General features: G+C 41.3%; 1 protein-coding gene across 1 annotated transcript in view; it reads right to left on the reverse strand.

The window, feature by feature from the left end:
- Positions 1 to 24,499, reverse strand: part of LOC102305668 (protocadherin Fat 4) — a 100,059-nt gene that overhangs the window by 24,502 nt on the left and 51,058 nt on the right. Inside the window, 5 exon segments of the mRNA XM_014334137.2 lie at positions 1,272 to 1,452; positions 12,367 to 12,541; positions 14,633 to 15,555; positions 18,078 to 18,428; positions 19,052 to 19,313. Coding sequence (XP_014189623.1) covers positions 1,272 to 1,452; positions 12,367 to 12,541; positions 14,633 to 15,555; positions 18,078 to 18,428; positions 19,052 to 19,313 — 1,892 coding nt within the window.

Here is a 24,499-nt window from a genome sequence, read left to right on the forward strand (position 1 = left end):
CTAGGCTGCATTCTCCAGAATCATGCATTTGATTTATCTTCTTCATTGTTATATTTATTATTGTGTAATCCAAAAATGACAAGAATTTTAATAGTTATAAAAATACATGGTATAGAAAGCAAACAAAACATACATAATATCAAGTCAACACTCAGGGGGCTAAAATCTTTTGCTTTCAAACAAATATCAGGTTTCCCCCTGTATCTCCCGAGTCTCCAGCAGGACCCAGACATAAATGTAAGCTGACACATACATGTACACACCAGTGCATATTTTGAAAAGGTTTCTTGAAAAAGCATCCCCCTCCAGAGATGGGATGACAAATTGCAGAACAATGTGTGAATGCAGTGCTGGTGCAAAGCTTATTTGGACATTGAAAACAATGTAAACTGTCCACAGATGCTTGTGGTCAGAACATAGTCCAGAGACAAGTCCAAGCTCGGGACTTACATTTAACGGGCTGTGAAAATCAAAACTAATAACTATTTGTAACCAGTTCTGGGCCCCGAACCCCTGATGGGTACATCTCGTTCTGTCATAGACAATTAACATCCTCATTACTATGTTTTGGGAAACTGGAGCACGCTGCGGTACCCCCAAATGTGTACTCAGTGGGGCTGCCGAAGAAAGAGAGGGGGCTGGACTTGAGTCAGTGTCCGGCCTGAGAGAGACTGGCCAGAAACTCTTACAAGCTTCCCCCTGGAGGGGCTTGTGAGTGTGAAAAAGCTTGAAAATCGCACCCCAAAACAATGACTTTGGGTTTTGACTATGACGCTACACTCCGTGACTAAATTTCTATCATCCATTGCAACATTGGTCTGGAATTTTACAGAGCTGGAAGTGAGTTAAAGAGTTTTACTGTATGGCCCCAAAAGGGTATTTTCACACCAGGGTGTAAAATCAGAGCATGAAATCAAACTGAAGCTGGCCTGACTGTGGAACTCAGTAGTTCCTGGGACCATATAGAGTGACATCTTATAAGAAGTGGCTTCAGTGATGTGTGGACACTAATGTTTTTATTTTACTCTATTTGATATTTCATGTTCTTTAGAAAAAGATCTTTGGGAAAACTCGGATTTTCCAAGTCAGTTCAGGGAATTTCAAACTTCAACTATCTGAATATGTTTGAGTGGTTTCATTTTATGAATCCTGTTCAAAAGAGCCATTTCCCACTTTGAATGATCAGAATATCTACAGCATACCAGGGGTCCCACTGACTGCAATAAGTTGGAGTCTGGTTGGAATAAACAACTGAAAATGAAAAAGAATACCTTATAACACCATTAACTCCCACGTCTGCATCAGAGCTGTTGACCAAAAGCACATCTGTCCCAGTTGGGGCATCCTCCATGATGGTGGTGTGAAAGATAGAAGAAGTGAAAACGGGGACATTATCGTTAACGTCATCCACCATAACCGTTACCGTCCCTGTCCCACTCAGTGATGGAGTGCCTGGAGATGGAAGAAAGAAAAAAAGTAACATGAGTGACAGTAGCAATTTACTTCTCCTTGAGTGATCACCTTAAAGAGAAGTGAAGGAGAAACTGACTCACTTGTTGGGACAGAAACAACTCATTAACCTTTCAGCAAACCGAATATGGAGATTATTCCAAGTGACAGAATTACAAACTCTGTTTTTGTGGGGACACGTGAGTGCCATTAAGTCCCCTTCTGACTTTGGACACATGATTTATTGTACACGACTTGTCATTTGCAGCAAGATCCACACTGAAGCAATTCACATTCCTGCAAAGGCTCGACCACACTGTTCCTGCTGCATTTAATTCAAGAAAATGTCTTTAGTCGTGGGTATGCACTTTCCACGGGTTGTACTGTCACATCAACGCACATCAGCGAAAAACACATCAAAAGGGCTCAATGTCTCTGAAACCAAATCTTTCAGGCGTCCTTCCTGGGGTCTTGGACGCTCACCGATTTAATCTCCACAGAGAGGTATCTATTTTAAGGTGCGCGGCACTGTGCGAGATATTAGAGCGAGAAGAAGTGCTATTTTCAGCAAAAATCCGACCGTTTTTTTTTCCCAGAGCAGGTGACGAAACACGGTTTGCTGCGACCCGGGGGGATGGATTTAAATCAATAGCAGATGAAAACGAGCCGCAATGCAGAAAAACCTGAACAGAAAAAAGACATTCAGGCATCTGCCTTGCTTGAGCTGCCCTTTATAATCCATCCCTAAAAGGCACAGCGAACTGGCTAATCTATATTCCAAACATAAGCGCGAGTTTTCAGGCTTGTTACTGAAAGTCACAATATGGGATCTGGAGACATCCTTAAAAGCTTGATGCTATTTTGAGTTCTTAATGATTTCCATATGGTTTACAGTATGAATAATACAAGGACAGAGAGCACCTGAGGACTGAAAAAAGCTGAGATGTGAAAGCCGTAGGAGCTATTTTTCCCACCTCTTACATGTAGTTGTTCCCTCCTGAAGCTCTCTTCAGGAATCTGTGTGAATATGTCAACTATAATACAACCAAATAAAAACATACACGATCCCGATCTTGTGTCTCATGTCCCTGTGTACTCAGCTGCTCAAAACATCAGATGCTTGAACTTGTGTACCGTGGAGGCCTGGATTAATAAGAGATAATAAAAAACATTTGGATGGTGGCCACCAAGATTCTCTCTTAATGCTCTTAAATAAAGAATCAGAGAAAAGTGGGTGCCGAGGGGTGGAGGGTCAGAAAGAAAGCTAGAGGGATTCTATGGCTTTATTGCGCAGCCAGCATGGATTAGTTATAAATATGAGGAAATCAGGCCAACATGCTGTTATATTTTGCACCAGTTCTTCTCATTTGGAAGTCAGATGAAACATCTTTGCTGCTGCAGTCTCCCGAGATTATACACGAGTGCTGTTGACACAATGATGTTTTTCAGTCATATTTATACGCCACTAAAAGGTTGTGTCAGAGGTTTATTCCTGTTAAAAGGGAGCTTTTCCCTTCCCACTGTCACCAAAGCGATTGCTCACAGGGTGTCATCTGATTGCTGGGGTTTCTCTGTTTTCTCTGTATTATTGTGGGTTTTTTAGTTTACAATATGAAGAGCCTTGAGGCAATTGTTGCTATATAAATAAAACTGAATATCAATTGCTACTACCTTATCAGTATTAAAAGCAATATAATTTAGAGACCTGTGTATTACATGCAAATCGGAGCTCCCTGCAAACTATGCTCAAACTACTTAAGAGTGTGTGTGTGTTTGTGTGTTTGAGCACAAAGAAAATCCTCCACAGGCTCTACAGCTGGGAATTGCTGACACTGAGTTCTGGGTCCTTGCGGGCAGAGAGCACAAAAGAGATCTTTCCCTGTGAACATCAACAAATTTGAACATTACTGTGGGGCTTGGATACCGCAGCCACTTCTTTCAGGAGGGCTGGGGATTCCTCAAAAAACGAGATTTGTGATAGTTTACCGTAACATCACTTCACTGCCTGGCTTTATGATAATAAACAGACATTTGGCCTGAGGCTTGTAATGCACCCAGGTTTTCTGGTCAGAACAGAAGTGGCTAACATTGGCATTCAGAATAAACAGAGCTGAATTCCAGAAGCAAAATAAATGACACAAAAAGAGGTGACAGTAAACACATTTCATCCCAAAAGAGACCCAGAAACCATACAACACTAATCTTTAGTGACTCATTACCAAAGCGAATCACTGAAGAGTCCTCTGCTGCTCTAGCTATACTGACTCCCGTGTTTATACCCATACATAGGCAATGTTGAATTTTGTATTTCCACCTTTACAAATATTTGTGATTATGAAAAATCCGCTTATAAACAACATTCTCTGCAGCTAGTTACACGGGACATCTGACCACAAATTTGGTGCCAAATACAAAGAATTAACAGTGGCGGAAACATAATCTGAGCATAAAATGTAAACCAATCCCCTCTATATAGCTTCATCGCAGACTTATTATGTAATAACCACAACATGTGTCAGCAAGATTATTTAATTAACATCATGCTTTACTGTAGCTTTCTAATCCGCCTATACTTGGACCCGAGGTATCGTTTGTCTCAGCAAGTTTCATTTGACATGAATCATCATTCAGGAGGTTGTTATAGCAATAGATTAGAGCAGCTTTCGCTCCTCCTCAGGTGATCCTCTTAATTGAGGAGCGATCCAAGTCAGCAAGGCGTCTGTATCACTTTAAATTAACCAGCAAGGAGCCGCAGGTGGTAAGTAAAGTGTGTTTGACAGTCAGCAACTCGCTAAGACTGCTGTTGATCAAAGATGTTCTGTACAGGCTGGAGCTGCTGATGGCTGATAAGAGGCTCTGAGAGCTAAGTGGCTTTGTCTACCAGATCCATTAGCTCACACCAAGAGACTTGAGTCAATGCAGGAATGATTTGTTTTTGAATATCAAGCGCGCTGCAGTATTTTTCTGAACTTAACTGATACCGACCGAGCGCAGCAGTCGCATTTCAATAGCATTGTTCCCCTCACTAAGAGAGGAAGCCAGCCAAGCTAAAACGCTAGCGCCGACTGTGTGCATCTATGTGTATGTGGAGCACACCACCCTCCTTTTAGGCATTTCATTTTTGCACAGGATGTGATGTCACAACCTGTTTACTGCCTGTGAACGGTCAGCCTTCTCTGTTGGGGCCTTCAAAGACTCTGTCACCCAACACATCAAGGACTCTGGGGCCCAGGGCACTGTTGCACCAGCTAATCCTTAGCAAGCACAGAACAGAGACACCCCACCCCCTCTAACGCTCCTCTGTCCAAAGCTGAACCTGCGTTGACCCAGCAGATGATAGGCATGGGCTCAAATTGAGGATTTTTCACATCTTTCTTGGTGTATCACTTCTCACAGCATCATGCAACTCCATGCAGTTTCTGAACGTGCCTTCTTGGCCTCATGGGGCTAACTGATATCACATAACCCCCTGGCAGCTGTTACCCCCTCCAAGCCTCCTGTTCGATGTGTAAATAGTTCAGATCTATCTTGTTACATTGCGTGGGATGACAGATTTAGTAAAGGAACACTATATCTTGGCAGGTATGCAAATGTATGTAGATGACAGTTGTTTCAAATAGTTATGGCTGGTGTGAGACATTGTTGAGATTCATATGACGGCAGACTAAATAACAGGGTCAGCGCTGCAGTCGAGTAAGTCATCATCTGTTTCCGATTCTTAAATTTCCTCTGCATCCTGTACCTGTAATAGTAAGAAATCAATCCCAGAGCATTTTTTTTAAACGTACAAAATAATCTCCGTCCAGTTCTTCTTTCTGTGGAGGGAGTGACTCAACAGGAGAGGAATGCTCTCCAAGAGTGCTGAGAAATGCCAGCATCTCCTCCAAACAGTCTTCGCTGGAATCTGGCAAAGCACAGGGAAGAGTGTCAGGGTCAATGATTTAGATTACTGCAGACAAGGCGGGTGTCACCTCGTGCACGGCAGGGATATGGTGAGGAAATTTGCCTGGATCTGGCAGAGCACAATTTGGCCCACCGCTGGACGACAAATGACATCATTTTACCATGGAAAGAGAACTGGTGGAAACTTGCAGCAGGAAGTCAGCTGCCTACCAGTGGCAGCCATGCACTGCGGTTAGACAAATATTTTTTCCATTGGCAAGTCCTGTCCCCAGACCCTTTCTTTTATGTGAGCAGTAGTTCTTAAGGTAAATTTTAAACTTTTATAGGGCTGCATTAACCACAGACATTAAAGACATTGTAAAGGTAATCTAATGCTATTAGCCTCCATGAAACAAAAACTATTCAAGACAATATTCAACAACATATGTACCAGCATATTTAGCATATTCAAGTTGATATTAGGAAAGCGTGATCAGTTTTGTTTGCATTCATAGCACCAGTATGCCTTAAGAGCCATAAGACAGATAAGGTAATCAAGGCACTACCTTACCTCTTGCCGATGTTTGTGCCATGAACGTAATCCTATTTCAGGGGTTAATCTCAAGTCATTTAGGAAAGCAAACCTGCCCCCCCCCCCCCCGCCACTCATCTTCCAGACTACATAAGACAATAGACGCCCAGGCTGAGATCTTCCTCCACCTCTCCTGTATCTCCCCCCCCCCGACACTACACTTCTGGTGAGTAAAACCTCGCATTATTACGCACTGTCTCATTAAAGTCTCATTCAAATGTCAAAGAAAATTGCTTTCAAAGCTACTGCCACTAGTATTATTTATTGTTGCACAGAAGGAATCGAGGTTTGAGCCGAGAGGAGTGTGCTGCCTCAATCAGTAAAGAAAATAGTGAACTCTCTGGCACCATGTTTCCATGAGGTGTTTTTGTACCAGAGCCACTAAGTTCTGATGTGATAACTCTGCCTTCTGTTCAAGGGTTTTCTCCAATGCAAAACATCAGACCGATGGTGTTCAGATAAAAGGTTTTTATCCGTGAGCAGCCATTACACTACAGCAGCGGTCCCCAACCTTTTTTGCGCCACGGACCGGTTTATCCCCGACAATATTTTCATGGACCGGCCTTTAAGGTGTCGCGGATAAATACAACAAAATAAAACTAGTACCGGTACTGAAAAAAAGAAGATTTATTCATAACACACGTGAAAAGACCCAGGAAAACAGAGTAAACGATAAAAACGATAACAAAATAACGCTGAAAACCGATAAAAACCCTGAAAACCAAACATTTCACACCTGAACCTCAACTCTCGTGGCCCGGTACCAAACGACTCACGGACCGGTCCGAGGCCCGGGGGTTGGGGACCGCTGCACTACAGGATAAAGGAAAAAGACACAGGCGTCAGTGCACACAAAGGGGCGCTCAAAGTGCTCGAGCCGATTCCTCCTTGCTTTAATTGAATCTAGATGCACCATTACCATTTAATTAAATGCAGCGCATCCCCTTCAGATCTAGGAATGACACAGCTGGATCAGTGACAACTAAAACAGAGTCCTCTGTTTGATATTTCACAATAACCCTAAAAGAACTTAAAGTGTTTGTTAAACTGGCAATGGGACTGACACTTAAACCTTCCCACTAATATTTCACTGCTGCATCTGAGATCACATCTAAGAGCTTTCTTTCAGTTCGAATCACAACTGGGGGAAACTGGAAAAGCCTAGAATAACCCCAAGGAAGGAGTGTCCAAAATAACAAGCTTTCTGACTAAAGTAGACCAACTGACCATCTGTTGTAGCCTCCACCATCGAAGAGATCCACAGAGAGGTTTCCCCATAAGCCTCTCAAGTCAGAAAGCATTGTCTAGCAAAAACATATGGCAGGGTCTAAGCACCTTATTAGTGTACATTACCGCTGGACAAATCACATTAACCTTTAAGAAGGTGCTGTGGCCATACTTTCTGAACTAGAGGGGGTACAAATACACGTGTTAATGATGATTAAGCTACGTGTTTTCTGACCGCCGCAGCTGCTATGAGGGTGCACGGCGCTGTGAGAGCCTCACGGGGGGTTTTGAAGGAGACAGCAGCGCTCACCTCCTGGGAAAAGCTGCGAGTCACCCCGAGTTGCTCAGCTTAAGCCGTGCTAAGAAGAAGGTTTGAGTGTCTGTGCTGGCACAAGAGATAATCTCTTCCTTTAATATATGACTGCCTGATGTTTTATCGAAAAAAGAAATGAGGAAGGACAAAGCTGGGATGTCCAAACAGCCAGGTTCATTAAAGTGGGAAGTTGAGGACAGGTTGACTTTGGGAAGACGAATGAATGTGTAAATTTATGAGACAGCCCATCTGTAGCCTGAAGCTTAAGGCTAAACGGTTAATTACGGTTTATGGACTGCGGCTAGATTGTGCTCTTAAGGGACAGCGTAAATAAAACACATCATTACTCAGGGGGGGTGAGAATTGGCTGCCAACAAGCCAAAATTGACATTTTTCTGCCTCTGAGAACCTGTTGCTTTGCGACAAAGCTTCTTTTAATGCAACCCTGTCCGGCACCCATGAAAGACCTCGTGGAGCCGAGAGCAGGGTGCAAGCTGTCCCACTGCACAGTTTGCCAAACATAACAGAGTAAACAGAGGTTTTCTCACAGTTAACAAGCAACAGAGTGAAAGGGATATCTCAGCAGAACACTCAAAGCTGCTACCCAGCATAAAGGGAGCTAGAATATTCCTAATAATATGGCAATGTCAGTGGCATCCATCAAATTAAACCTAGAATCTTATACAGCTCCCTGGTTATTTATGGAGTGCTGCGTCTGAATGCTTTTGCATAATTTCTTCCACATATGTTACAGATACGGGTTGGCGGTTTGCAAGCATGCAAAAAAAAAAAAAAAAAAACCCTATCGACAGACACAGAGCTGAGCTTTTTTTCATAGTTTAGGGCCCGTGGTGAAATTTAATGAAGTGATTTGCCTTTTGTGTTTTTATTACTGTGGTGCTTTTATTTGCTGTGTTGAAGAATATTTGGAAATCCCAATCTAGCACTGGGTCTGTGCACCATTCAGTGACTGCTTTCCATTTTATGGTGACACAGCAATACCAGCAGATCATAACATAGTGTGAGAGGTGGAAAACTTATACTGCCAGAATAACTTGCTCATAACACAACTCTATAATGTTCATACATGGGCCACATAAAGCTGAAATATGACTTTGGAAAAGTGTTTAAGAGCGAAAGCATGCACTTATATTCACATACATATTACACAGATTTTCAGTAAGCAAAAAAAAAAGTGCTTTAGCAATGGCCACATATAGTTCTGATGGGTTTATTTTTGTGAGAAAGTGATGTGGTAGCCAGGCTCCTCGGTGAATAAACATCATTAAAAAGTGGATCTTGCCAGGCCGAAGCACCAATCATTCAGCCCACACCACCTTTTTAATACACGCCTTCTCCCTCCTCCACAACTTACCAAAGCTATTTACACAAACATTCAGATCCTGCAAATGTTAGTGTGTACCAGAGAGTGGAAAAGAGAAAACAGGCGATAGGAAAAAACTCTGCAAGACCACATTGTTACTGCAGAGTTTTTTAAGAGCTGATCCAGAATGTTACTGCTCTGTTAAAGTTCATTTGAGGAACCTGATATTTTATTTGGCCAAGTCCTTTGTTGCCACTAGACTGCAGACTGGGTGAAACCATCAGAAATGGACCCTATTAAAGATTTTTTATGGCAAGTGTTGGACAGTGATCTAGCGATGTCTCGGCCACGTTTTAACGCCACGTTATCAGCGTACGCGCAGGACTTTGTTTGCTCCGTCCATGTTTGCCTAATATGACAAAGACTGATGGATATATGCTGGCATTAAATTTTCTCTGTTGTTTTTTGCTCAAAACCTGACGACAGGCTGGAGATTGACAGATCATTATTCAACCAAACAAGTCCAGGGGAAAGAAAACTCAAGAATACGGAAGGGTTTACACGCCAGATTCATGGGAGCCATTTAAGAGCATAAAGGATTCTGCTTTTAAATAGGCATGGTCATTAAAATTCTTTATCTGCTAAGCGGTCGTTTAGCCCCCCAAAACTCTCCCCTCACCCACCAGCCAAAAGACCATATACAAACAGCGCGGCACTATGGAGCGATGTGCTGGAAGGGATGTGAAAGACATGGGATTTCTATGCGCTCGTATCCGCCATAATAGGCATGGGCCAAGGGATTTACTGTGCCTTCTCTTTAATAAATGTGGTCAAACGCTCTGCATGTCAATGCGCCCCGAGGATGCTCTCACCACCACACGCAGACTTGCACAAACTCGAAGGCAACACACAAATGCACAAAAAAACATATGTATGAACAAATAATCATTGCGTGTCTACTAATCTGCAGACACAAGCATAAGTACGCAACAAATCAGTTAATCGCTAATGTAAATCAAATTAGGTCAGTTTTTATAACTTTTATTAGTTGAAAGGGTTTCCAAAAACATTGAAAAAGAGGAAGTTCAAGTGGGAATACCTACTTTTAAAAAGATCCAAGAGATTAACAAAGCAAGGCAGACAGCAAGAAACTCCTGTATGAAAAAAGAAGCTTCTGGCTATATTACTGTCTCAAAAATTCATGGATTCAGGAAAAACAATATAAGAAAATAGATTATATTAATCAAAAGCATTAGGGTTAACTTTAAAGCTGATCAGATCACCTCAAACCCGACAAACTGCCGTGTGCATGAAAATATGTTCTCCACAACCACAGATGCCTACTTAAAGCCATAACAGCAACATTGTTTTGCAAAAGCATTTGCGACTCTGTGGGAGATCTCACTGTTGTGCATTCTTCCGAGCAGGCAAAACTTGTACATTACTAAGCAGTGGCTTGAAAATCTGACTTGCCTGCAGCTGATCCCAGATGTTGGCTGAGTAAAAACAACAGTCCGGGTCTGCGTACTCCAAACCCCAAATATCTTCATGTATCTGCACAACTAGTAAACTCAAAAATGCAGAAACAAAACAAATTCCCATAAACAAGGAAGGGAGACTTAAAAAAAGGAGAAGAAATATTCTGTGTCAGATTTCCTCTCTACATGATGCCTTGTAAAACACCTTTACGCAGCTTGTATGGATGCCACAAGTTGTGGGGGCTGAGCACAGACTTTCAAATAATTGCAGAAGTTTACCAAATTGTGTTCTTCTCACGAGCCAGAACACATTATGAGAAGCACCCAGTGGGCGCCTTTGTTTCCAACCATTTCATGACAGATTTCGCCGTTAGCACAACAGAGGGAGAATACAGGAGTTCTCTTAACGAGTTCACATGAAAAGGGACCACTAAAGCAAAAATGCACAGGGACACAGCTCTAGAAATAAGTGTGGAAAAAGACTAGGATCTATAGAATGTATAAAGAAAAAAGCTGAGTTAGAAAGAAAGAAGAAGTTTGGGATGTAGCAGTTTCTCTTAGTCATAATCAAGTTTTTAGGGCACAATGGCTGCAGGGAGATTTTCCCTTGGATTTTACATAACAACCATGACACCAGTTTTTCAGCAAACAGACAGTCGAGACGTTTTCTGAAAGAATAGGACGCCTTTGCATAAGAAATCCTCTGGATTCATTTTTCTCTATGTTCTTTATGTTACGACAGACAAAAGCGGGCTTTAACATGTAAAGATGAATGCGTGCGGTTGCAAATGGGTCACGTTAGATGGCAGACTTGGAGACATGTCTGCCCCATCCACCTTCAAACATTTCCTGACAGATAGCGCCTGGGAGAAACATTTCCCTCCACTGACTGAGGCCTCAAAAATGTGAGAAAATGCTGCTGGGTAATTTGGACTGTACTATGATTATGGTGTTTTTGATATTTAGATATTCTACCCCAAATCCCTCTTTCTGCCTTGGCATTGTACTGAGATGTCCTGTCAAAATATTTTGGAATTGTTGTCAGGGTTTTAAATATGGACGCAGCGTGAAGGGTACAAATGAGATCAAATCTTAATTAGCATGTTCGCTTTGTTAAGCAACTTTCTCCATGTGGCACAGATCTCACAACAGCTTACTTTGACAAAACAAAAAAAAAACAAACAAACAAAAAAAGATGTTTGAGCAGGGACTTGATTTTACTTGATTTATAGACAATTTTATAATAAATATTCTAATATTCCAATGATTAAATGATGAGGTAATGAATATACCGCTTAAGTGTTTTTCAAAACAAGATACTCCAGGCAACACCGAGCCAATTCTCACCAAAGTCTCTGCATAAAGTCAAAAATACACAGCATTATGAACGGTCACATGGTCAATCCAGGAATGAAACGGAACCACCCTGAGACCATGACGGCCGCACCAGAGGAGCTCAGGGAAACATATATTTAACTGGGATACCATGTGATTTGGCTGCAACGGGGATATGCATGTACTCCTTTAACTGCACATTAACTGGCCTCTATGCAATAACAAGTTAACCTTTTATCTGGCTATAACAAGCTCTACCGCGGTATCCAAATAAACAGAGGATGCTATTCAATTGAACCCGCTGAAAAGACTTCTGTGGATTAGGTCAAAAAAAAAAAAAAACACCCACTAGTTTGCAAGCTAAAAACTCCAGATTGTTTGGGTTATTGTGCCACACAAAAAGACCTCGGAGCAGACTATGAAATCAAAATGCTGTTTGTTGACATTGCTGTTACTTCATGACAATATTCTTTTTCAGCTGTGTTTTGCAGGCTGATTACAAAATATTGCCTGTGCTTTGCTTAAATTCAACAATGTCCATATAGGGACATATGCAATACTTAGAGCTCACTAGATAAACCAGATCATGGATGATAACTTGAACACGTTACACGTGGAATGAGTTCAGATGTAAACAATTGATTCTGGAATACTGAAACATAAGGCGGCTGAGCCTGCATAAAATAATCTTTTGCTTAAAAAGCGCCAAACATTTCAAGATGCTATCGGCTGCCTTCGCAGCTCGAAACCTTTAATGCAGTCATACCTGAGTCGGTGGCTGTGATCAGAAGGATGTATTTCTCTTGCACTTCCCGGTCAAGCGTCTCGGTCAGGCTCAGCTGACCGCTGGAGGACAGGGTGAACGCGCCTTCATCGTTCCCGCCGCTGAGCATGTAGCTTAGCTGACCATTTGCACCTTGGTCATCGTCTCTAGCAATAACCTGGAAATCATGAAAAAATATGTTTATTTACAACAAACAGAAAAAAATGTTAAAAAAAATACAAAAAGCAAAAGGTGAAAAGTACAAAATGGATCATTCTAAAGTAATTTAAGTTTGTGTTCGTTTTTTTATACAAATTCCAGCCATAATTCCAATTACGGTGAGAAATCGCATGATGCTTTTTACTACATTTATTTTTTAGATTTGATTTGCTGTTACTACTATCATGAGAACATTAGATAAAATTGAACTAAGTAAGAACTGAGACAAAACAGACATGAAATTGATAGGGTGGGTTGTGAAGTAGCTTTCAGAGACAGTGGTCTGTGGGCAGGCTGAAACATCTTAAATGTAGGATTTATATAAGATATGTAAACGTGAGGTGCAGAAGGGGAAAAAGATGAGCCATATGCTAACAGATTAGTCAGTATATGGCAGTCAATGAATTTAAAATAAGTCTGTAATTGCATTTGGATCATTAAACTTACTCTATTAGTAATGATGCAACACACAGAGAGCCTCATTAGTCAGTATTTTGAACTAAACTTTACTAATAATACTCTTTTACTTCAGTAAACACACTTTTTTTATTTTGTAACATTTTTATTTTAATTTGATATTTCTTCTTTTATGTAAGAAAAGATTGTAATTATTGTTAATTTTTCATTATGTGTTTATTATGTGTTTTATTATGTGTTAACTTTTCAATTTTGCAGCTTTATGAGACGAGTTCATTTTAACCACATAATTAAATCTATTAAATAACTTCTTATTCCAGGCTTTGGGCACATTATCAGAATGCAAATGAAAGAAAAATACAACTGTAAAATATAAATACTTAAAGTAAAACAGTGTCCCTTTTAAAAGAAGATACAACACCTTCTATGAACGAAAAGCAATAAAACATGTTGACTGAGATTTATATGCAGCTAAAATAACTGAATGAGGTTAGTGATGAATAATTCCTCTCAACCTATATGTCTTGTACAGGATAATGGTAAAAGTTATCTATTTCTGTAAGTTCTGTAAAATTAGGTTCAGGTACAGGTTTTGTGTGTGCGCACTTCCATCAGTGAAGATAAAAGTTTCTTGGTCTGTATAAATAATCTTGACATTTCAGTGTGTTGAGCAAATAGACCAGTTTACATGGTTTACAAGATCTTATATTTTTAAAATAAAAAAAAAAAAAGCTGTTAACAAACTTCAATTTTCCTTTTTTTCTAATCCCAGGGAGCTTGATTTACAAAGCTGCATCAATTCAACCCTGTCTGCAAGTAACCCAGCATAACCACGGACCTCACTGAATCTCACAGTTGAGGCTTAATTACCTTCACGGTGTTCAGCGGCACCATGAAGGTAATTGCTGAGGGAAGGAAGATCATTACTTATTCACTTTGTCGAATCAGACTTTCAAAGGGAATCCACCAAGAAGAAAACCAGAGTCACACACTGTGGGCTGCTGTGGGAATTGCAGACAGACATCTATTTAATGGTTTCTAAAGTATAAAACTATTTGCCAATCGTACTTTGCTGCAACTACTCACTGGTGTGCCCAGATGCATTGTGGGCTTTCCTGTGCATGTATCAGTTAGGTATAGCTACATTTTGTGGGTAAACCCACTGCGCCTGGGCCCATAACTGTATCCTCATTTCCTCACTGGGTACACGAGTGAAAGTGCAATTTACTCTGTCACCGGAAATCTGCGTTTCCAGTCCATTTTTTATGTATGGCTCATTTAGTCATCAGGGTGGTTAGAATGTTAATCGTCTCGTCATGCAATTTAGCTGAGTTTCATATTTCGCTGAAATCCTATAAAGCCCTAATTGAGCAGAACAAATGATAGTTGTATATCATTTCTTTATCATTTCACCCAAGTATTTGCTGCAGCATTTAGCAAAATAAGATCACCAAACTTAGTGGTTTAGTGCCCTAATAGCACTCACACACCTGCACTTATTAAGTTAGTTTAACTACTACAAATTTGGTTGAGGCATTAAGCTTGTTAGAACCTTTTTTCACCCTGGAAGACCTTTCTGTGAATTTCACTTAATGTCTTGGCATATGAAAATAAATAAAGCCCAAAAACTAACCTGAAGAATGTTTTTCGGTAGGTTCTCAAGGTTCTCTTGAACATTGACAGTGTAAGGAGAGAGCTCAAAAACAGGTGAGCAGTCATTAACATCCAGTAAAACAATGTTGACTGTTGCTCGGTCCACCCTGGGGCTGCTGCTACGGTCTGCAGCTTGGACCACCAATGAATAGGATGAACGCGCCTCTCGGTCCAGCTGTTTGGCCACTGAGATCACCCCCGTGACAGAATCGATCCGGAAATCAGAGTTGGTGTTTCCCCCAGAGATAGAGAAACGGATCTGCCCATTGGTGCCTTCGTCAGCATCGCTAGCAAACACCTGGATGACATCGGTCCCCGTCAAGATGTTCTCCTCGATCTCGATGTCATAGATATTCTGCGAGAAGCTCGGGGTATTGTCGTTGACGTCCAAAACCACCATAGTCACATCCATTGTCGAAGAGAGAGGCGGTTCGCCCTTATCTGTAGCTACGACTGTGAGCGTGTAGTTGGAAAGCTCCTCTCTATCAAGTTCCCCAATCAACCGGACATCTCCGTCTATTGTACCAATGCTGAACTTGTTACCGAACGGGCCTCTGAGGGAGTACTCCACGTAGCTGTTGGGCCCACTGTCAGCATCTGTGGCTTGGGTCGTGAACACGACTGTGTCCACTGGAGTGTTCTCCTGGATGTAAGTCATCTTCTGAGAAGTGAAGGTCGGTGGGCAGTCATTGACATCCAGAAGAATGATCGACACTTGGGCAGTGCTGGTGAAGCGGGTAATGGGAGGTGGGGCTAGGTCATTTACTGTGACTACCAGGTTATAGAAAGACTGGGTTTCCCTGTCCAAAGACTTCTTAGTTTGGAGGACCCCATCTTTGGTGATGACAAAGTGGCCCTGGGGATCCCCAGATGCGATTTTGTAGAGGAGCTGTGCATTCTGGCCTGAAAAACATGGCAAGATGCAGGTCTTTAGAAGATAAAAACAATATCAGGAAGGTGAAAGTTAGATTAATCTGTTAGATTTTCTGCACCAAACCAATATGATAACTGAAAATACCTAAATATCATCTTCCATGCAGTTACTTCTTTCAAATTAAAAGACCTCATTTTACACTCTGGTTTTTTAAATTGAGTTTAAATGAAATTATTTGATGTGGCCTTGAACAGAAAGGACAGCATGATGGAGGTCAAATACTGATAACTCTGACTGACATCCATTGTTCTAGATATAACTGTTAGATATTCTCCATGTTTTTGAATTAGGCACTTATATATATTATCAACTTCCATTTCCACAAATTGTGCATGTGCAACAGCTCTGTGCTACTCTTATCATCCGAGTAGACAATCTATTCATGTAAAATGACAGATTGCTATCAGAAAGAAATACCACTGTAACCACTTCCTCAACTGATAGTTTTGGAAAATCCCTCTGAACTGAAATATTTATTTTAAGCGACATAACTACAATGTCTGTGAATGAATGGATGGATGCACTAAACTATCCAACCTTGAAATCTGGCCTAATCTGTACAACCGCCCTGGAAGTGGGGGTTAAAACAAGCTTAAATTGAGCATCTGTAATTCAACTCAACGGGGTATTCATGTGGAAAACACCGCCACCTTCCCACACTCTTGTGTGCATTTACAGTTTACAAGTAATCTCTTATCAAAAGCTTGAGTGCTACTTCTATCTGAGTTTTGGCTACGCTGTCTAGAGCCAAAGTCTGGGGGTCAGGGGTCAGGGCTTAGGAAGTGCTAACAATAGCGGTGTTTTGTTTTGACAGTGCAGAGCGGCAGCTATATATCTGAGAGGACGACGTGGTCAGATTATGTGGACAGTGGAGAAAGAAGCCAGACTTTGGTTGAGAACTAGGCAGCATATTTCCCAGGAATGTAGGTCACAATAACCACATTAGGCCCGGGTGAAGCGATAATTACAGCAGAGGAGAGTAGCGGTGGCCGTTCAAATACCACACGCTTCTTCACAGACATGAAACCCACCACCTGAAACGCAGAAATAACTCCAGCCGCTTAATCACATGGTGAAGATGTTGTATTTCATCAAATCAATTATGTGCGACTCAAAATAAAAACGAAAAATAAAATGTAGGCTTGAGAGCTTCTGTGTAACCAGCTGTCATAACAAAGTGACAGGCCTCTGTTAAATTAATCTACTAAGGCTAGCTCACACTTGATTTATACGATGAGAGTACATTACTGCTTTAAACATGCCCACTGAGCAGCGTTTTTAAGTACACTGACATCACCGGAATACTTCCAGGACTTAACTTGACGACTGTGTTTTCAAGTACAGTTAAAAAATGCTCATCTTCAGACATATTTATCTTCAACAAGTGCCAAATAGTTCCAAATGTAGCAAAACATTTAGTGGTATATTAGTTTTAAGTCATCTGAACTGTTGCATAGAGTGAAATCAGTGCCACAGCTGCACTAGTATTTCTCATTTTGTCTGATAAGTGATGTTTAATACGAAACTAAGCTTACAAGAAATGAAAAAAATATATATAATTATAAACACTATATATCAAAGCATGGGAAAATTCCACATTGCTTATTTTAGAAGGGGACCACCACTCTACCTACTGAGGTATCCCTGCCCTTTTGTCATATTTAATATGGTTACACACAAATGACGTGAGCAGCGTATGTGTTTATATATACACTACACTATATATACAAGTATATGTAAAATTAATACTTAATAAATCACACCTTGATTTGACAAACGAAAGAATCTTTACTGATGTAAATCTTATCATTTTTTTCCAAATATTGAACGACATACCAACAATCAGGGGAGAAAAAAATCATCAACCCTTTGAGACCTAGACTCAAAATCACAGCCAAAGTCAAGGTTAAATATTGAAATCGCAGGTTCATCCAAGTTCTGTCATAATGTTGCTCAGTAATGTGTCCTCAGGTGCTTGTTGGATTCAGGTCTGGGGAACGTGAGGGCCAGTCACTGGGATCAATGCCTTCATCATCCTTCACCACTGCCTAGATACTCTGGCCACCAGATATTATCCTGCACCAGGAGGAACCCACTGCACCAGTATAATGTCTGACACTGGGACTTTGTCCTACTACCTAACAAAAGTCAGGGTACTGTTGGCTAGCATGTGGAGGTCTGAAGTGCACCTTCACTGACCCACTACCAAACCAGTCATGCTGGCAACATACTGCAGTGCTCATCATAACATCTCCAGACTCATTCACATTTGTGCTCATGTGAACCTGCTCAGACTGATATGCTGGTCTGAGCAGCATATCAGTCTGCTGCTCAGACCAGCATTTTTTGAGGTCTGAGCAGCAGACCTCAAAAAATGAGGTCTGCTTTGAGGTCTGCTTTGAGCTCATCCTGTGGTTGGATGAGCTCAAAAGTACTAGTCAGGTGTTAGCACATTACCATATCCTATGTAAATTCTTATATATACACATACCATCATCAGCATCAGTGGCTCCCACGGTGATGATACTGGATCCAGGCGGCAAAATCTCAGAGACAGACGTGCTGTACGCGGTAGTGTTAAAAACAGGCGCGTTGTCATTTACATCCAACACATTGAAGTACACTCTGACTGTGCTGGCCTGCCCCCCACCATCCTGAGCCTTCGCTGTCAGAATATAGTACTGCTGAGTCTCGTAGTCTAGCAGACGTGTCACGTTGAAAAATCCCGTCACGGGGTTCAGGAGAAACGTCTCGTCCTCGTCGTCTTCCTCCAGCGAGTAGGTGACCTCTCCATTCACCCCTGAGTCAGAGTCGCTGGCCAGGATTGCTGCCACGATGGAGCCTGTGAGACACGGGTTGTAACACAGAGGCGAGAAGTTCTTTATGGCCCTTTCGAAAAAAACTAACTGCAGGGGGTTAGAGAGAGGTTTATTAATACCAGTGACTCAGTTATTGCTGCGCCAGTTGCTAAAATAACTGATGATTTTTTAATGTCTTGGCCTGTTCTGCTTTGGACTAAAAGCAGTCGCTGATGTTTTCAGCTTACAGCTGAGGCTGAGCACACAGCTAATCATTAAGTGTTTTATTAGAGCTTTACATGAAACATTTCTAAATGACACCCTCATTAATCTTTGATTACCAAAGTTATGCATCTTTTTCTTGAGAGTTAACTGGAGAAAGGAGTGAGGACGCGAGGCCAGAGAACTGTCAGTACTGTAGTAAATCCTGCTTGTTGCTGATAGATTTCCATATAAATCAAATATCAGTTACTGTCACTTTGACCCATTAAACTCATGATTTCCCCCTGAAGGAAGATGCACAGGAAAAAAAAATACTACAAAGAATTTACCCCCAATAATTTGTAACTGATGAGCTTAACAGAGAAGTCTAGTCTGAAGGGCTTTTGAATGAGATCAAACATTGCTTGTCTGCCTTTGCAATCTTGAATCTTTAAAGACATCTTACCGGGCACCATGTCTTCAGGGATATCAAATGAGTACGTTGCACGGGAGAACTTTGGCGTGTGGTCGTTCACGTCCTTGACGGTGATGTTCAGCGTCATGTCAGATGACTGCTTTCCATCGTCTGCACGCACCAGGAGGGAATATTTTGAACGTCTCTCCCGGTCTAGTTTCTTGGTGGCGATGAGATCTCCGGATTCAGGGTCGATACGGAAGCTGTCATCTGCCCCACTGATGATCGTGTACGTCACAAGAGCATTGGGACCCTGAGGTTAAAAAGAATGCGATACCACCAAACAACAAGTTAGGATAGAGTCATCTATTTCACTCCAATATGATTTTTCCTTGTTGGGTTCCTAGTAAACCCAAACTCATTACTTGCAAGTGAGGATTTATAAAAACAGTTTGATTTGTTGTGCTGAACCATGATTGAAATTTAAGTTCTTCAGATACAGGAGGAAGACCATCAGGCATCAAAGCAAATCTATCTACTAGGAAATTAGATTGTTTATTACATGTTAGCATGCCATGTCTCTAGGACAAAATATCTACTTGTCTAGCATGAATGAAACCCCTAACATGGCCTTTTTCCACAGAGACCGTCCATAAAGTGGAGTCTTGTGATTTCAAAAAGGCCATGAAGAAGATCACAGATCAAGATAGTGACACCAAATAAAGCACAAGTGGGAAAACACTGAATTGAAGGGATTACATCTCACTGACCTTCACAAACAAACAAGCTTTGAGCATGCTAATGAGAAATCCACCCATCTTATCAGGACCTTAATGTTGTTGCTTTACCACTAAGATTTTATGTTAAGAGAAAATGTCTAGCAGTGTAGAGAGAAGGAACAGGTTTTCTTGGACGAAGACAACATTGCTGAACAACACAGAGGACCCCTTTATAAGCATAAATGACACGGAATAATAGATTTTTGGAAAGCTGATAAACCTAAATGGCCTTTTTTACGATTAAAGGTCAAACGAGTCAGAAAAAAATACGAAGAAACACAAGAGCTGAGTGGTGATATTCACGAGAGACTTGCGCTTCCTCTTTGAACTTTTGGGGGGTATAGTGTTCGTCTATAAATGCAACTAATAGATCATCTATTACATCGGACAAGTACAAGCGCCATAACACATGCGATCACTATAGCGAGAGGCTTTGGAATCAGAGACGGGGACTGAATGCACTATGACATGTGAATGAGGCTGACGACAGAGCTTGACGTTTACATTTGTGCTGGGGACAATAGGAGATCAGACAACTGTCTCACTCTGTGTCTTCTGCCAAAAAAGCAAAAGCAACATCAAAAAGCTACTGCTGCTCAGCGAGATGAAGCGAGGGCTCCGGTTACAGTTGGTTAAGAGCTAAGCTAAAAGAGACTCTTTCAGCTATGCCTGATGTTTGTGTGATGCTTTTTGATCCCCTTGGAACAATGGAAAGGCTTATAGGGTAGAAGTGCTGCATTAAGCTGGTTTTTATATGCGTATTGACACATTTACTGCCTAAGTGAATAAGCTGTGTTGAAATAAACTGTATGTACGCAGCGGTGCTTCATGGTAAAATCAGCTGGAGAATGATGTGTTAGTTGGCCGTTGTGGTATAAAGCTCCTCCATGTTTTACAGATTCAACCTCTCTTTGGCAGTAAAGCAGTCTTCAGACAAATATTTTTGTAAAAATAAAGAATTTCAAGTCGATCAGATCACTGTTTTGGTTTTTAACGTTTCCAAATCTATTGAACACATAGTGAACTTGCATTTGTTAATATGAACGATATTTATTTATAACTGTTTATTTCATTAACTCAGTGGTTTCAATTACAGTATTATAATGCATATAATTGCATGTGTAAGAAAATAGCTGCTCCCTTATTTCTCAAGGGGAAACCACAGGGAATGGATCTGCATGCTTAATTTGGCACAGATTTTATGCCAGATGCACTCCCTGAGGCAACCCTCCCATTTATCCAGGGTTTGGGACTGGCACTAGGAATACATGAGTCCATCTCTCCTCCTGGAATCAAACCGGATTTGATGTGTGTGTTCCCCTCTACACCACAGAGCCACATCTTATTGATTGTATCCCTCAATTGATTTAAGAATTCTGGAACTTTTGAAAGGTAATCACAGTTTAAATGGCTCACTGTTAAAATGCATGTGGGATTGAACAAACTATTTATACATATAGTACATAGTCAAATGCAAATGTAATGTTTTACTGTAGGATTCTTTAAAGTGATCCTGTCATTAAATCAGTGAACTTTGAAAGGTTAAAAACTTTAAGTGAATGTAGAGGAGATTTTACTGTTTGGCCATGTCTGACAGAAGAAAAACACAAGAAACTATAAAATATTCCCTTCCCTTGTCTAACTTTTTATTTTTTAACTGTCTGCTTTTAGGCCTTGTGCCTAAAAGCAGACATTTAACACACAGAGTCAATATAATCACAGGGCTAACTTCTCTTACTTGCTCTTATCTCTTTCCCATGGCCTGTTTTTTATGATAGATAAAAACTCTTATTGACGTCTTATTGACCTCGTCTCTCATTGCATTACCAGACTTGGTCTGAGATCCAGGCCCAATAAAAAAATGGGGGAGATGAGGAGGACGGAGTGAGGTTCTGCTCATCGAAGGACCCTGCTGTCATCAATCAGTGGCTCCAGATCTGGCAATCTCATTAGCCACCTGGGCCGCAGTCCGGAACCCAACACCATGGTTTGCCAATTAATTTTCTGATAGGGTTCAAAGGCAGAGCAAGGAAGGTGGGAGAGGCCGAGATGGGGGTCCATCTAGGCTTCAGTCCAACTCACACACATACCAACAAAAACTATAAACACATGCGTTTAAAAATAGGTTTATTCTCTTTTAAAACTGTTTGATTCTCCTGAACAATCCCATGTCTTTCTCTTTTCGTAAAATCTTTACACGCACTCAAACACACTCACATCGACACTGTTCGCCCTCTTGACCTCCACTCAAGAGTCTGACTACTTTACGGCTCTCCAAAGACACGGAGGGTTGTTCGGAGGAAAAGGAAAAAAAAAAAAAAACGAAGGCTGGCCAATTAAACAGCAGCATTCCAGGGAGCAAAGCGCACCAGGCAGGGGCAGAAGGAAACTCATTTAGTAGATGAGTGGCTTTTGGGAGCACGCAGTTCCTATGAGAAGCGAGAGGTGCGAAGCAGACAGCGCCGGTGGGGATAGCAAGCTTCCTGTATGCAACAGCACCAAGACAGCAAGCCAATCATAACATAGACTCTTGGAAAACAAGCAATGTGTTGTCACTAACAGCTACAGATACAGAGAGGTAAGGATGATCCAACAGTCTGTGCTGCTGGTGTGTAAATCCATTCTACAAGTGTGCAAAATAGCCAGAAATCTCCTTGTTGTGGGTTTTCAGGCCTCTGGAATGCATTACTGTTCACTTGGAGCCTGTGCTTCCTTGCAGGGATCTCTCCTAAAACCCCCATTGTTGCATTTTTTTTCATTAATAAAGTTTTTTTCTTTTTTTTTTTTTTACCTGTGACATATTTTCCACATAAGGTCAGAATTCTAATAAAATGCTCACAGTCTCTCCAAAAGCACAAATGGCTGCATATTTCTTTTAAATGAGGTGAGAAACATTCTCAGAGAGGCCTAACTTGCATTACACAAAAGAGCAGCGTTTTATATTGATTTTCTTTCAACCCCACTGCAATCCCCTCCTCCTTTTTTGGGGTGGAAATGGGCACAGTGAAAAGCGGATGGGTAGAAACAGCATTTTAATACCCTCACACATGAATCCCACATGTAGTGCTGTTAAATTGGATGGGATCATTATGATGTCTGAATTCAGCCCGTCAGCTGGCCAACAGCTTGCACTCTTGGCTACTCTGCGCTGGCTCACACATGTGGCTTTCTCAACAAGAGCTCCAATGCGTTCCGTACGCTTAGTGTCAGCGCAACTTAAGTTTCCTGCGTAAGGATGTGGGCAAAAGCTTGGCTGGCCTCATATCTGGCTCTGAGTGAGAGCTGGAATGAAGCACAGGCTTCTATTTAGCAGCCTATTCATGGCAGCGCTGAAGTTTGGAGTAAACATCACTAGAATCTGTAATTCCTAAAAAGGCTCCTCTACATTCTCTTTAAGTGCTTCTTTTTTTCATTTGAATCCCTGCTTGGAAGCGAAATGTGACTTCTCTTGAATTCAAGTTCTTTAGGTGGGTAATTCAAGCACGGCTCATATGCATATGCGTGCTTGTAAGAATGAACTCTTAATTTTCTACAAATTACCGAAAAGCCTTCGATTTCAGCCTAAGCACCACAGGTCAGGCTTCTCTTAACTTCAGATATGTGGAAAAAGTGAACAACTGCACAATTTGATTTCAATACCATATGCTAAGCCTTTCAAGATCAAAACTGTGAATAGTTTGGAACTGAAAAAAGAAAATAATCAAATAACGTCCTTAAATCCCCCTACTGAAAAGACTGACTTGCCTCCAGGTCCGAGATTTACAGTCAATATAGTGTTCTGACAAAAGAGAAATGGCATAAAGTGGGACTTTGTATGACTTTTCTCACATTCAGAGCAAAGAGATGGGAGCGAGGTAACAGCTGTGCAATAAAAACGTGTGGCCTCATAAGTTAACATTAAATCTGAGTCCATATTCCTGCGTTCTAATCTCTCGCCCCTCTATGGCCCGAGTCTTTCCACTCACTTCAACTGTGTCCTTTGGCTTTGGCGAGGGACCGCAGACCTTTGAGATGCCGGCAGGGCCTGCTTTTTGCTCGCGGCAGGATTTAATGTCCGTATCCTGCCGAAAGCAGCCAAAGATGGAGCCTTTGACTAATTCAGAGTGATACTGCTGATGTAATGTGAACTACGGGGACCGCGGAGGGACTATCAGGATGACAGGACGAAGAATCAATCGATGTTTCTGCGACACCAGCGGACTCAAGACATCTCAGATAACATCAACATTTAAGGGTGAAAATGAGCAGACTCTAAATGTGCGTGTGTCTTAGGGGAAAGCACATTAATTGCTACAAAGCGGTGATTTATGCTTTTGTGGTAGTGCGTAAGAGTTGAGGCAGGCAAGGATGGTGCTTTCCCAAACTGTCTTGGCTGCTTTGTGTCACTGTGTGGAGTCGCGAGCACGTACACATCTGACCTTGAACTCAACTAACGGTGTACTCTACATAAGTCAATTCCCTATTTTTATGAAATTTAATCAAATAATTAGCAATATCTATAGATGATAGTAAAAAATACAATTTCCCACAGCTAAAGGCAACATCTTTAAATCACAGCAAAAACCCAGAAAATTGACAATAATGTTTTTTTAATCCTGAGGTAATATACTGCTGAGATTTTCCATATACCAGGTTATGACTTTTATTGCCAATGACAGCGACTGTAAATTAAGAACTGCTGTAAAAATAAATACTACCCTTATCAGAATAATAATGAACT

Source organism: Haplochromis burtoni, unplaced genomic scaffold (genome assembly GCF_018398535.1).
Source record: "Haplochromis burtoni strain Fernald_Lab_line unplaced genomic scaffold, NCSU_Asbu1 Contig_73, whole genome shotgun sequence".
Taxonomy (NCBI): domain Eukaryota; kingdom Metazoa; phylum Chordata; class Actinopteri; order Cichliformes; family Cichlidae; genus Haplochromis; species Haplochromis burtoni.